This window comes from Rhinoderma darwinii, chromosome 2, assembly GCF_050947455.1.
Source record: "Rhinoderma darwinii isolate aRhiDar2 chromosome 2, aRhiDar2.hap1, whole genome shotgun sequence".
In the NCBI taxonomy this organism is placed as follows: Eukaryota; Metazoa; Chordata; class Amphibia; order Anura; family Rhinodermatidae; genus Rhinoderma; species Rhinoderma darwinii.
This window is the reverse complement of record NC_134688.1, coordinates 189,240,331-189,253,715: the sequence shown is the minus strand read 5'-3', so window position 1 is coordinate 189,253,715 and position 13,385 is coordinate 189,240,331. Positions and strand designations below refer to the sequence as shown.

At 39.9% G+C, this 13,385-nt stretch overlaps 1 protein-coding gene across 2 annotated transcripts in view; it reads left to right on the top strand.

Moving 5' to 3' along the window:
* Positions 1–13,385, top strand: part of AFF3 (ALF transcription elongation factor 3) — a 478,799-nt gene that overhangs the window by 170,101 nt on the left and 295,313 nt on the right. For both annotated transcript variants that reach the window (XM_075852633.1, XM_075852634.1), the window contains exon 3: positions 470–1,282. In XM_075852633.1, coding sequence (XP_075708748.1) covers positions 470–1,282 — 813 coding nt within the window. The remainder of the gene's footprint in view (positions 1–469; positions 1,283–13,385) is intronic.

The window sequence follows — 13,385 nt, the reverse complement described above, 5'->3', positions numbered from 1 at the left end:
GGAGGACACGGGCCTCTACCTTCCTACGCCACTCAGAGTGAAATTTACACTAGCTAGGAGATGGCGCAAATTTCCGCTGTAATTTACTCCAGTTTTCTGGCGTAAATTATAATAAATTTCTTGGGCTTTGGTGGCCTGCTCCCTTTTGTTAAGCCACTACCCTTTTCCCATAAGTGCCGAGGCCGGTGTAAAATGTCCAAAAGTTGCAATTTTCAACGCAACTTGCGCCTTTTGGGCCTTTTGCAACTTTTTTACCTAGAAGACTGGCATAGAAAGGTTGATGAATTCCCGCCGTAGTATTTTGAGTATGGATGAACTTTATTTTTACATACAACTTGTTGAAATGGTTATTTTATTACAATTTATACTAGTCTTAAACAATTTCCTCAAATTGAATGAGCTAAATATGTTTTGAAAATGTTTGTGCAGAGAAATCTCTGTTAACCTTATGTTTTTCACTTTTTCTTAGACCAGTAAGGGTGATGAACTTTCGACCCGTATACAAAGTACACTTGGAAACTATGATGAAATGAAAGACCTTTTGACTGAAATATCAAACCAAAGTCAGCTAGTGGGCATTCCAAAAGTTGAAGCAGTTGGTATATCTATCGGAAATAAAGAGGAACATTACCAACAGGACACAACAAAAAGCTGTTACTCAGTTTGTCGTGGTCTACAGATTGGTATCACACCTGGAACTTTACCCGTAAAGTTAAATAACAGAGCCACCATGGACTGGCAAAAAGCTGGAAATTCCTCTGAGGGGCAGAAAGCATTAGGTAAAGCTAACCAAAGAACAATTGGTTCTCCTAATACTGATTTTAAATATGGACACCAAAAACACAAAACAGAAAATATTAAAAGCTGCTTATTAAGCGCAGCATCATCTGGAAATTCTAATGACCATCATGTGAACATTTTAACTTGTACATTGGACAAGCCTCTCAATAGACATATACCAAATTCACAAGTAAATTGTAGTCCAGAAGTGGATCTCTCTAACAAAGAGAAGACTTGCAACAAAAACAGCAATAGCTCACATTGCTTGCAGAACTTTCCCGCTTCCATTGTCTCTAAGCTAAATCCAATCCAACAAAAGCCAACTGCGTATGTTCGACCAATGGATGGTCAAGATCAAACACCCAATGAATCACCGAAGCTTAAATTATCAAGTGAACTTAACATGCTTTTCCCATTATTCAGAGGACTTTCTAACAAAGTAGACTCAGACAAGTTACCAAATGATAAAACAGAAACATTTCCAGAGCTTGAAGAAAGAGAGGTTGGTGTAATCACATTATTCTTGTTCTTTATTTTTTAATTATTTTTTTTTATGCCGATAGTAAATTAGCATGCGTCTGTACAGATGTGCCAAATGAAGTAGTCTATGACTTTCTGTATCTGCAAATATGGTATAGGCATAAAAAGATATGCTCATTACCAATCTTAAAAACAGTAGCCTTTACATTTTCGTCCTTTACCAATTTGCTCCATGAATTATTTTCTGTTGTACTTATTCCAGACTAGGGCACTTGACTTAAAAGGGGTTCTCCACTTTGAAGAATCCCTTACTTGTAAGAAGGGTCTGTTGACAATAAGCTGATCACAAAATGTCCCCCTTTTTGGACCCACAGTGATCAGTTGTTATGTGTTTGGAAACCTGGCAGTAAGTGTTTAATTTCTCTGCAGCACCACCACAGAGGAAATGAAGCATTAGATAGGATCTATTCATATCAATATGTTGTCTGTGAAATGCAGGACTGGTCCTCCAGAGCAAGAGACGCTCTATGTAAACAATCCACGCTCTGTCCAAGAGGTGAGGATCCTGAAAAGAGGATCCCCCCTCTATTAACTCAGAATTCTCTGAATGGGTGTAGGGAAATAAGTTTTGTAAACTAGACAACCACTTTAAGGGGCTGCAGCCAATCTTTATTACAATAAAATGCATATAAAATATATATAAATGTATAAATATAACAGGGGATGGTGGGAACCCTCTATGCTACCAACGGATTGCCAGGTGTTCTCCCTTGTGTGTTACAGCCGACACTTCAGGGTAACGAGCGAGATCCTGCTTGTTTAACTGCAGTCAATTTAAATTACTAGAAACCGGGGGACGGCCACCTGTAACGTTGCAACGGACTCCCAATGTCGTTGGTTGGCATGGCAGTCTGCAGGGTTTCATAAGAGTGTGTCAGTCTCACGATATACTGCAATACATAAGTATTCCAGTTTATCATGCAAGCGATCCAACGATCGCTGGTTCAAGTCCCTTTGGGGGACAAATAAAAAACAGTAAAATAAAGTTTTTTTTAATAAATATATATTTTTTTAAAGTTAAAAAAAACAACTTTTCCCACTTTCCCTCAAGCACAATGTAAAAAAAATAAAAAATAAATAACATAACTGGTACAATAAATCATTATTTAGTCCGCACGGTGAAAGCCATAAAAAATTAAAACCGTGAAAATCTCAGTTTTTTGTCATCACTTCATCTTCCACAAAAAATTAAATAAAAAGTCATCAAAAAGTATCAAAATAGTACCAATAGAAACTACAGCTCGTTCCACAAAAAATAAACCCTCATATGGCTCAATCGTCGGAAATATAAAGTTATGACTCGCAGAATATGGCGACAAATTTTATTTTTAACAATCATTTTTTTCTTGTAAAAGTAGTAAAACATAAAAAAACTATATAAATTTGGTATCACCGTAATTGTATTGACTCACATAATAAAGTTAACATGCCATTTTTACCACACAGTGGACACCGTAAAAACAAAACCCCCCAAAACTTTAAGGAATTGCTGTTTTTCTCCTATTCCACCCCACAAAGATTTTTTTCCAGTTTTCCACTACATTATATGGTAAAATAAACGGTGCTGTAAAAATATACAACTCGTTCCGCAAAAACAAGCCCTCATACGGCAATATGGATTGAAAAATAAAAAAGTTATGGCTTTTGGAAGGTGGGAAGGAAAAAACGAAAGTGAAAATCAGAAAAATGGCTGCGGCGGGAAAAGGGTTAAGCTCTGTACAGAGATGTGGATTTGGCTGTTAAATATCCCAAGGTCACTACCAGAGTAGTCGCTGTTGACAATGTCTGACGTGAACAGATAAAAAACAGTAACCAAGATTCACAGTAAGAGCAGGCGTCAGGTGATCACTCACAGTTAGACAGGCTGAGGGTCAGGGTAGCCAGCCAGGCTCCCGGGCGGTCAATGGCGCCTGCCAGGACAGAGAAGATGCAGAATAAAGATGAGTATACAACAAGAGCCAACAGCCGGCGATATGGCCATGATGCACTGATTTATTACATGTGTAATTAACACAGATTAGGCAAAATTATGGAGGTATCTTGACATCTAAGTAGCACTTGCTTAGTTGCTTTTATTTGACATGATCATAACTTACTAGAGATATTGGAATCCTGTCTCTGTAGCACCACAGAGAACCAATTTATCCGCAAGGAGAAAAAAAAACATTTGAGATCTGATTCACTGTCACTCTTGGTTACTTTACTATGAAAATAGATAACATTCAAATTAAGGTTGGCACCAGCTAGTCTAGAGGAAATATATACATCTTGTGTTTTGTATAATACATTACATTTTCATGTGACCTAATGCTTTAAATTATATTAGATATGGTCCATTCTTTAATTTAGTCTACTATGACAAGTACTTTAATTACTTCATCAATTAACATTAGGCAAATCCTGAACTAAGGCTAAACTCATTCATCTCTTGCTACATGCGTCGATGCTACTAGTTTAATAGAGATCTTTGTTTATTTAACAGATTTAATATAACCATTAATATCTGGGGGGTTTTGTACGATATTCTGTCATTGAATATTTAGGAAATTTAATCGCATTACTGTTACAGTACTCAAGTGTTCATCACAGAGAAAAAAAATTACCACTAATAACATTTACTGCTGTATTGTCAACTGTTTGTTCATGCTGCAGGTATCCCACTGAATCACATCCCAAAGATGTTCTATTAGATCAAGCTTTTGGTAACTGTTTGCAAAAATAATGGCAAAAACCATGATCTGACCGTGATGCATGAACACACCCTTAAAGAGGACCTGTCACTAGGTTATATAACTTGAACTGGTTTACTGACCAGAATAGCGCTGTCTTCCTGATTTTAGCACTGTTTTTCTTTTTTCCTGGACCCCTAAATTTCAGAGATATGGCCCACTATTGTGTTGGCTCCCTTAATACTAATTTGCTGTAGTTAGCTACCCTCAAGCTGCCTTGCGCTGATTGGTCAGCATCAAATGCAGGGAAGCTAGCTCCACCCTGTTGGCTAACCACAGCAAATTAGCCTATAGGGAGCAAACACAACAGTGGGCCATATCAGGGGCAGATTAATAGTACCATGGGCCCCGGGCAGTTCACAAAGTGTGCCCCCCCCCCAAACTCTGAAGACACTGTACCGTATATTTGCAGATTTCTGATTAGGTGGCCACAGTTCTGGCACGGTTTTGAATTCGCTGTAAAAGCAGATTGAGCCATACAGAAGAGAAAAAGCAGAATACTTTAAAACCCTAAAGAGGTCAGGAACTTTAAATTGTTTGTGGTTTCCAGAAAATAATTCTGCTGTGTAACCTTAAAGAGGTTTTCCACATTTGTAAAACTATTTGCCAACATATTTTAAATATGTATTAAACTAACATTGTAACATACTTACCAGTGTAAAGATGTTGATGTCTTCTAATAATGAGTAGTGTCTCTTCCGCTGATGTGACGACCGGTCTTCTATGTTCTTTACGTCCGGACGAGCTCCTCTTCCTGTCTCCTCCATGAATGGCGCATCATCAGTGTAGTGGGCTGTTCTGAACGACGAGTTTGTAAACTAGCGCATTAAAAAAATCTGTATTTGAATCATGCATGAGCTGTAAATGAAAGAGCGATGGAAGACTGACGGCAGAAAAACACAGAGGTAAATAAAACTCTGAATGCAAATAAATAATCATAATGCTAAAAGAAAATTAAAAAAAATAAAAATACGATATTCAGGGCACTTTATTATTAAAAATAATAAGGGGTGCAGAGATAATTTTTTTATATATATATATATATATATATATATATATATGTGTGTGTGTGTGTGTGTGTGTGTGTGTGAAGAAATGATCACAGCACTCCAATAGGTTGATGTTAACCCCTTTAGGACGCAGCCTGTTTTGGCCTTGTGGCACAGCTGATTTTTTCAAATCTGACATGTGTCACTTTATGTGGTAATAACTCCGGAATGCTTTTACCTATCCAAGCGATTCTAAGTTTTCTCGTGACATATCGTACTTTATGATAGTGGAAAAATTTGGTCGATAAATTCAATATTTATTCGTGAAAAACACCAAAATTTCGAGAAAATTGGAAAAATGTGCATTTTTCGAAATTTAAATGTATCTGCTTGTAAAACTGATAGTAATACCACACAAAATAGTCACTAGTTACCATTTCCCATATGTGTACTTTATATTTGCATCGTTTTTTGAACATCCTTTTATTTTTCTAGGACGTTACAAGGCTTAGAACTTTAGCAGCAATTTCTCACATTTTCAAGAAAATTTCAAAAGGCAATTTTTACAGGGGCCAGTTCAGTTCTGAAGTGGTTTTGAGGGCCTTATATATTATAATACCCCAATAAATTACCCCATTTTAAAAACGGCACCCCTCAAAGTATTCAAAACAGCATTCAGAAAGTTTCTTAACCCTTTAGGCGTTTCACAGGAAATAAAGCAAAGTAGAGGGGAAATTTACAAATATCTCCTTTTTTTGGCAAAATTCGTTTGTAATAAAAAAAAATTGTGTAACGCGGAAGGTTTTTTTTTAACTTTTTACACTTTCTTTTTTTACCTGCAGCTCTGATCGCTGCTAGAATACATTACACCACCTAGGTAGTGTAACGTATTCCAACTATCAGTGTGACGTCATAGTTACATAGTTACATACATAGTTACATAGTTACATAGTTTGTACGGTTGAAAAAAGACACATGTCCATCAAGTTCAACCAAGGGATGGGAAAGGGGAAGTGGGATGGGAACGAGGAAGTAAAAAATTTCTACACATAGCAGTTAATATATTTTTGTTCTAGGAAATTATCTAAGCCTTTTTTAAAGCCATCTACTGTCCCTGCTGCGACTAGCTCCTGCGGTAGGCTATTCCATAGATTCACAGTTCTCACAGTAAAGAAGGCTTGTCGCCTCTGCAGGTTGAACCTTTTTTTCTCCAGACGGAGGGAGTGCCCCCTTGTTTTTTGAGGGGGTTTTACATGGAACAGGATTTCACCATATTTTTTGTATGCGCCATTCATATATTTATATAAGTTAATCATGTCCCCCCTTAGTCGTCTTTTCTCAAGGCTAAATAGGTTTAGTTCTTTTAATCTTTCCTCATAACTTAGATTCTCCATGCCCCTTATTAGCTTCGTTGCTCTTCTTTGTATTTTTTCCAACTCCAGGGCATCCTTTCTATGAACTGGAGCCCAGAACTGGACTGCATATTCTAGATGAGGCCTCACTAATGCTTTGTAAAGTGGTAATATTACATCCCTGTCCCGCGAGTCCATGCCTCTTTTGATACACGACAATATTTTGCTGGCCTTTGAAGCAGCTGATTGACACTGCATGCTGAAATTTAGTTTATGATTTACAAGTACACCCAGATCCTTCTCAACAATTGACTTCCCCAGTGTAGCTCCCCCTAGGACATATGATGCTTGCAGGTTTTTCGTACCCAGATGCATAACTTTACATTTATCTACATTAAACTTAATTTGCCAAGTGGACGCCCAAACACTTAGTTTGTTTAAATCTGCCTGCAATTCACAAACATCTTCCATAGTCTGAACTATATTGCATAGCTTGGTGTCATCTGCAAAAATAGAAATAGTGCTATTAATCCCATCCTCTATATCATTAATAAATAAGTTGAATAATAGTGGTCCCAGCACTGAACCCTGGGGTACACCACTTATAACTGGGGACCATTCAGAGTAGGAATCATTGACCACAACTCTCTGGATACGGTCCTTGAGCCAATTCTCAATCCAATTACAAACTATACTTTCTAAACCTATAGTCCTTAATTTACCCATTAGATGTCTATGAGGGACAGTGTCAAATGCCTTTGCAAAGTCCAAAAACACTATATCCACAGCGGCCCCTCCGTCTAGGCTTCTGCTTACCTCTTCATAAAAACAAATCAGGTTGGTTTGACAGCTTATGTCCTTTGTAAAACCATGCTGGCTGTCACTTATAATACTATTTATTGTCACATAATTCTGTATATAGTCCCTCTGACAGTTAGTCTATGAGGACCAGCCAGAGGCTGATCCTCATAGGCTGACATACATGACAGACCCGGGGGCCGTTGTCTGGCCCCCGGGTGCCATATTAAGCATCAGCAGCCCCCACAATTGCATGGGGGCTGCTGATGTGCTACAAACCCTGTACATGCGGGGATCGCAATCGAGCCCCGCATGTAATGGGTTAATTGCCTAAATCAGCGGCAATGAGCCGCTGATCGACAACTAGTGGAGTGTCAGCTGTCAGGGACAGCTGACCTCCCGGTTCCCGATGCACATTGTCGCCGACAGCGTCACAGACACTGTCATCGACAGTGTGAATCGCGAACGGCAGTGACGTCCTGTCACTGACAGGAAGTCTATCAGGAGGCTGATCCTGATAGGCTTCCGTACATGACAGACACGGAGGCCATTACTTGGCCTCCGATCGCCATGCTAGCCATCTTCAAACCTCACGATTTATCGTGAGGTCTGCCGATGAGCTAGAAACCCCTGAATGCGGTGATTGCAATCAATCACCGCAATCAAGGGGTTAATTGCCGATATCAGCGGAAATAAGCCGCTGATCTGCATACATTGGAGTGTCAGCTGTCAGGGACAGCTGGCCTCCCGGTTCCCAGTGCACACGGTCGCCGACAGTGTGCACCGTGAACCACTCAGTAACTGTACGTCCCTGTGCGCTAAGACACTGGCCGCATGGACGTACAGTTGTGTCCTCGTGCGCCTAGGGGTTAAACAAAAACGTGGTTTATTGTTCCATGTTTGAAAGGATAAGCTACGTTTCAGTCCTCTCACAGGACCTTTTTCAAGCTTGAAAAAGGTCCTGTGAGAGGACTGAAACGTAGCTTATCCTTTCAAACATGGAACAATAAACCACATTTTTGTTAAAACATCAACCTATTGGAGTGCTGCGATCATTTCTTCACATGTCTATAGGACCGTTTTGGATTAAGGTCAGGCATAGCACCAACCTATACAGTCACGAAGTGCTGCTTCTTTCTTCCACCTTCTGTATATATATATATATATATATATATATATATATATATAGGTATCGGAGAACCAGCCTCTGTTGTTTAAATCTACATTTACCTTAAGATAAAGTAAATATTTACAGCACCAGAACCAAGCTCAGTACATATGTATACCACCAGAATCAAGCTTAGTACATATATACAGCACCAGAAGCACAATACATATATACAGCACACACCACAACCAAACTCAGTACATATATACAACACCAGAACCAAGCTCACTAAATATATTTAGCCCCAGCACAAGTACAGCTCAGTACAGAGATCATTTGCAAATTCAGTTTAACCCTTGCAATATAAGTTTGTACGACATAAAATGACAGCTCCCAGTATAGCCTGAACATATGCTGGGAGTTGTTGTTTCACAAAAAAGAATGCTATACCATCCATCATCTCGCTGCATATCATGCAGTGACTACAGTACTGATCAGTTAGAGGGAGAATAAACATTTACATTTAGTGACTCAGAGGTGACATCTTCTGAGATTCTTTGGGCCTATTCATATCAGCGTCAGGGTTCCATCAGACCTTTCCGTCAGGGGATCCCATGAAAGGAAACCAAACAGAAACCATAGCTTTCCGTTTGCATTACCATTTATTTCAATGGTAATGCTTCCGTTGCAAATGTTTCGCATTTGTCTCCGTTCCATAAGGTTGCTGTTTTTTGGCAGAATCAATAGTGCAGTCGACCACCCTGATGCTGATGTGAACACACCCTTTCGTTCTTTTTCAATTTTCTTCTCCATCCGGTCTAGACCTCTATGATGACTTCTCCTGACCAATACCCATTTCTGCAGAGTTTGTCACTCAAATGTCTATGGCTCCTCACTTTTCCAACATTTCCACACCTATAAACGAAGATAAAATTCTCACGGTGCCACACTCTATGCCCCTGAATATAATAGTATCATACACTGTGCCCCTGAATACAATAGCACCATACACTGTCCCCATGAATAAAATTGTGTCAAACACTGTAAAGTAAAAGACCACACAAACTTACAATAGCGCCACTCACAAAGCCCCCTGTAGAACACACCACTCACAGAGCCCCCTGTAGATAGCGCTACTCACAGAGCCCTCTGTAGATAGTGCCCCCCAGAGAGTCCCCTGTAGATAGTGCCCCCCTAGATTGTCCCCTGTAGATAGTGCCCCCCCCAGAGTGTCCCCTGTAGATAGTGCCCATGTAGATATTGCCCCCAATGCTACCCACAAAAAAAGCATTACATGCTCAACTGTCCCCATTCCCACGTCGTCCTCCAGCAACGCAGACCTGGTCAGAGACCAGGCGTCATCCAGCGTAACGGCGCAGTCGGTGTAATTATGTCAACGTACCAACTGCGTCATTGCTAAAGCACCGAATTGTAAGGCTTGGAACTGATAGTTGCCGTCTCGCCAGCGCTAGAGTAATCAATTTTATCCACGTCCTAAGGACGCGGATACAATTGGGTGCAGGGTCCCGCTTCCACCCGGTTCTCTGAACCGGCTGTAATTTTAACAGCCGGTTCGGGAGAATCGAAGCGACCTTGGCCCCCTTTCACATTGCACTTGCCCAAATTGCACTAGTTATAAATAGCCTCTAGGTCATATCTCTAGAACGGGGGGGGGGGGGGGGGAGTCCAGGGAAAAAAGAAAACAGCGCTGTTATTAGGGAGACAGTGCTTTTCAGGTCAGTTAACCAGTTCACCTTATATGACCTAGTGACAGGTCCTCTTTAAGCTCTTTCGTGATAACTTGCATTTTTTATAAAATTAGATTGACTGACTTTTAAAAATAGTTTCTTTAACTGTAATTTTTCCTTTTCTTTAAGGGCTGTCCAATTTTAAAAATTAGCACTTTGTAAATAAGAATTGGAATACTCCTATTTTAGTCAATAATTTCATGCTGTTGGTGGCTTCCTGTTTGGTAGCATATCCATTTTTATTCAGTGAATGCTGTAGTATTGTTAGTTATATGTATAATGATAAACAGGCAGTTGAGGATTTAGTACACAAACATTAAAGCTGGAAGATATATGAAAAAAACAGTACGGCAGACGTTGCTTTCAAATAGATGACTTTATTAAATTGATGTTAAAGAGAACCTGTCATCTGCCCAAAAAACTGCAGCTAGCATCTAAGTTAGATTGCAGGCACCTCACAGATTCTTTTGCTTTTTAATTGTTTCTTCTAGCCCCCACCGTTGCTGAAATATCGGTGCCTTTAGTTTTGGTGCCCGATATGCAAATATGGTCTTTGACTGGTTGGTAAAACCTGTCACTTGATAAGGGGTAACCGCTCGCTTGACAGTCAAAGGCTTTATTTGCATATCGGACACCAGAACGAACGGCCCCGATATCTCAGCAACGGTAGGGGCTAAAAGAAAAAAGCATCAGAATCTGTGAGGTGCCTGCAATCTAGCTGATATGTAAACTGCAGTTTTTTGGGCAGGTACTGTCCAAGGATATGAACACCATTTTGCAAAGACCATGCAAAGTTTAACCCCTTAATGATCAGCCTATTTTAAGCCTTAATGACCAAGGTATTTTTTACGTTTTTCCATCGTCGCATTCCAAGAGCTATAACTTTTTTATTTTTGCGTCGACCTAGCTGTATAAGGTCTTGTTTTTTGTGGGACAAGTTGTGTTTGTTAGGTACATATTATTTATTGATTAACTTTTATTAACTTTTTTCTGGGTGGAATAGAAAAAAAACAGAAATTTCGCCACACTTTTTTGCGTCCTAAATCTACGTCGTTTACCGTGTGGTATAAATAACACAATAACTTTATTCAGTGGGTTGTTACTATTGCAACTATACCAAATTTGTATAGATTTTGTACGTTTTACTACTTTTACACAGTAAAAACTCTTTTTTTTAAAAATTATATGTTTTTGTGTCTCCATATTTGAAGAGACATAACTTTTTTATTGTTCATCCGATGCAGTTGTATGAGGGGTTTTGTTTTGCGGGACGACTTGCGGGGAGTTTTTATTGGTACTATTTTGGAGTAGATGCGCCTTTTTGATCACTTTTTATCAAATTTTTTAAAGTCAGGATTCACAGAAAACAGCAATTTTTCCATTGTTTTTATTACATTTTTTACGGCGTTCACTATATGGGTTAAATAATGTAATAGCTTTATAGTTACGGACGCGGCAATACCAAATATGTGTAACATTTTTACTTTATTTTGGTTTTTTAATAGTAAAGCCGTTTGTAAGGGGAAAAAGTGGGTTTTTCATTTTTTTTTCACATTTTGTTTTTATTAACTTTATTAAACTTTTTTTTTACTTTTTTACTAGTCCCACGATTCTCCAATCGCTTTTATAATACTCCAATTCTTTTGTATTGCAGTGTATTACTGCCTGTCCATTTAAAACGGACAGGCAACTGCTAGGCCATGCCTCCGGCATGACCTAGCAGGCATTCACTACAGACAGACCAGGGGGCCTTTATTAGGCCCCCGGCTGCCATCGGAGACACAGTCACTCGGTGATCATATTGCCGGGTGTCAGTGGGAGAGAGAGGGAGGGAGCTCCCTCTCTCCAAAACAACTCAGATGTGGCACACGCTATTGAGCGCCGCATCTGAGGAGTTAAACGGGTGAGATCGATACTTATATCAATCTCACACGTTCGAGCAGGGATGCCCCCAGCCCTCAGCTACCTCTGGCAGCCGAGAGCAGGGAGATTTAACGGCTCCCTGCTCTGTTTATTTATTGTAATGCAGCGCCGTAAAAAGGCTCATGCATCAGAATAAAGCCCATTAGTGGCCGCCGTGAAAATGCTTATTGGCAGTCACTAACGGGTTAAATTAGCAGTACACCAGTCACCCAATACTTTATCTAATGCAAAAAAAGGACATTTATGTAAAGTGTTCTTGAAGCTATAGCACCTGGAATGTAATTTATATTATATGAAATTACATTTAAGTAGCTATTATAGTGGTACTTATAACTCTCTGCAAGGTCTTAAGCAGCATAATGTATGTTTAAAAAGAGTGTGCTTCGTGAATGTATTCTTGATATGCTTAGCTCTATTCTCACTTTGCTATTTCGTGCACTTCTTTTTTAGTCAAAGCTTGAAATTGTTCTAAAAGAGGCTAAGTTCAGATTTTGTATGCGCATGGCCGTTTTTATGGCCCTGTTTTGTTGTAATAGGGCACCCACAGAAGTGCATGGGGCATTAATGTACCAATATATGCCTCCGATATATGCCTCCGATTTGAATCTGACAGAAAAAGAATTGCAGCAACTCATCTGATGCTGTATTGTGGAGTTGTTCTCCTGGCTTGTAGGTGGAATATACATAGAATCACAGAGAATTTTCAAAGCTTTATTCTTGGAACCAAGCAACCGGTTACCCACAGACACCTCCATCGAAAACGGTGGTAGCCAACGTTTCCACATGACCAATCCAGAAGCCGAATCTATGCCCCTCAACCCCTGGGTGCGCCAGGAACCCCTGTACTTTGCACTCCAACTTCTGCAAGTCCTTTTGGTAGCTCACCGCTACATACCTTTCGCGAAGGCTGGCCTCGTCCTCAGTGAGCACACCTGAAACATTCCTATTGCAAAATACAACACACCAAGCTCTGGAGGTGGATATGTACTTTTCTAACCTAGCCAGCACAACACTCTGATAAGGCTCAGTGTAACATTAGAGGCATAGTAAAACTTGACTTCAGCATTGCAATACTCCTAAAATCCATTAGGGAATATATTTCTGTACAGCTTGGTTTCTTTGGTCAGCAGCAGGAGGAGGACCTCTGGGGAAAAGCCACCCATGAAGAAAGTTCAGGGCAGAGTCTCTAGATTGCAGCAAACCCCCAAGGGCACTGTGTCCTGTTCATACTTCCTGTCAGGGTGAGCAGGCTTTCTTACAGCGCCGCCCACTCCCGCCTGCTCCCTCTCCTATATCGACTCTTTTACTCCATCCCTCTGGCTGCAAGCTCAACATCCATTGGACACCACTGCATCCACTGTTCCTTCTGATTTACTGAATTGAGGACATACGTCTAACTTGCAGATACAGTTGCTCCC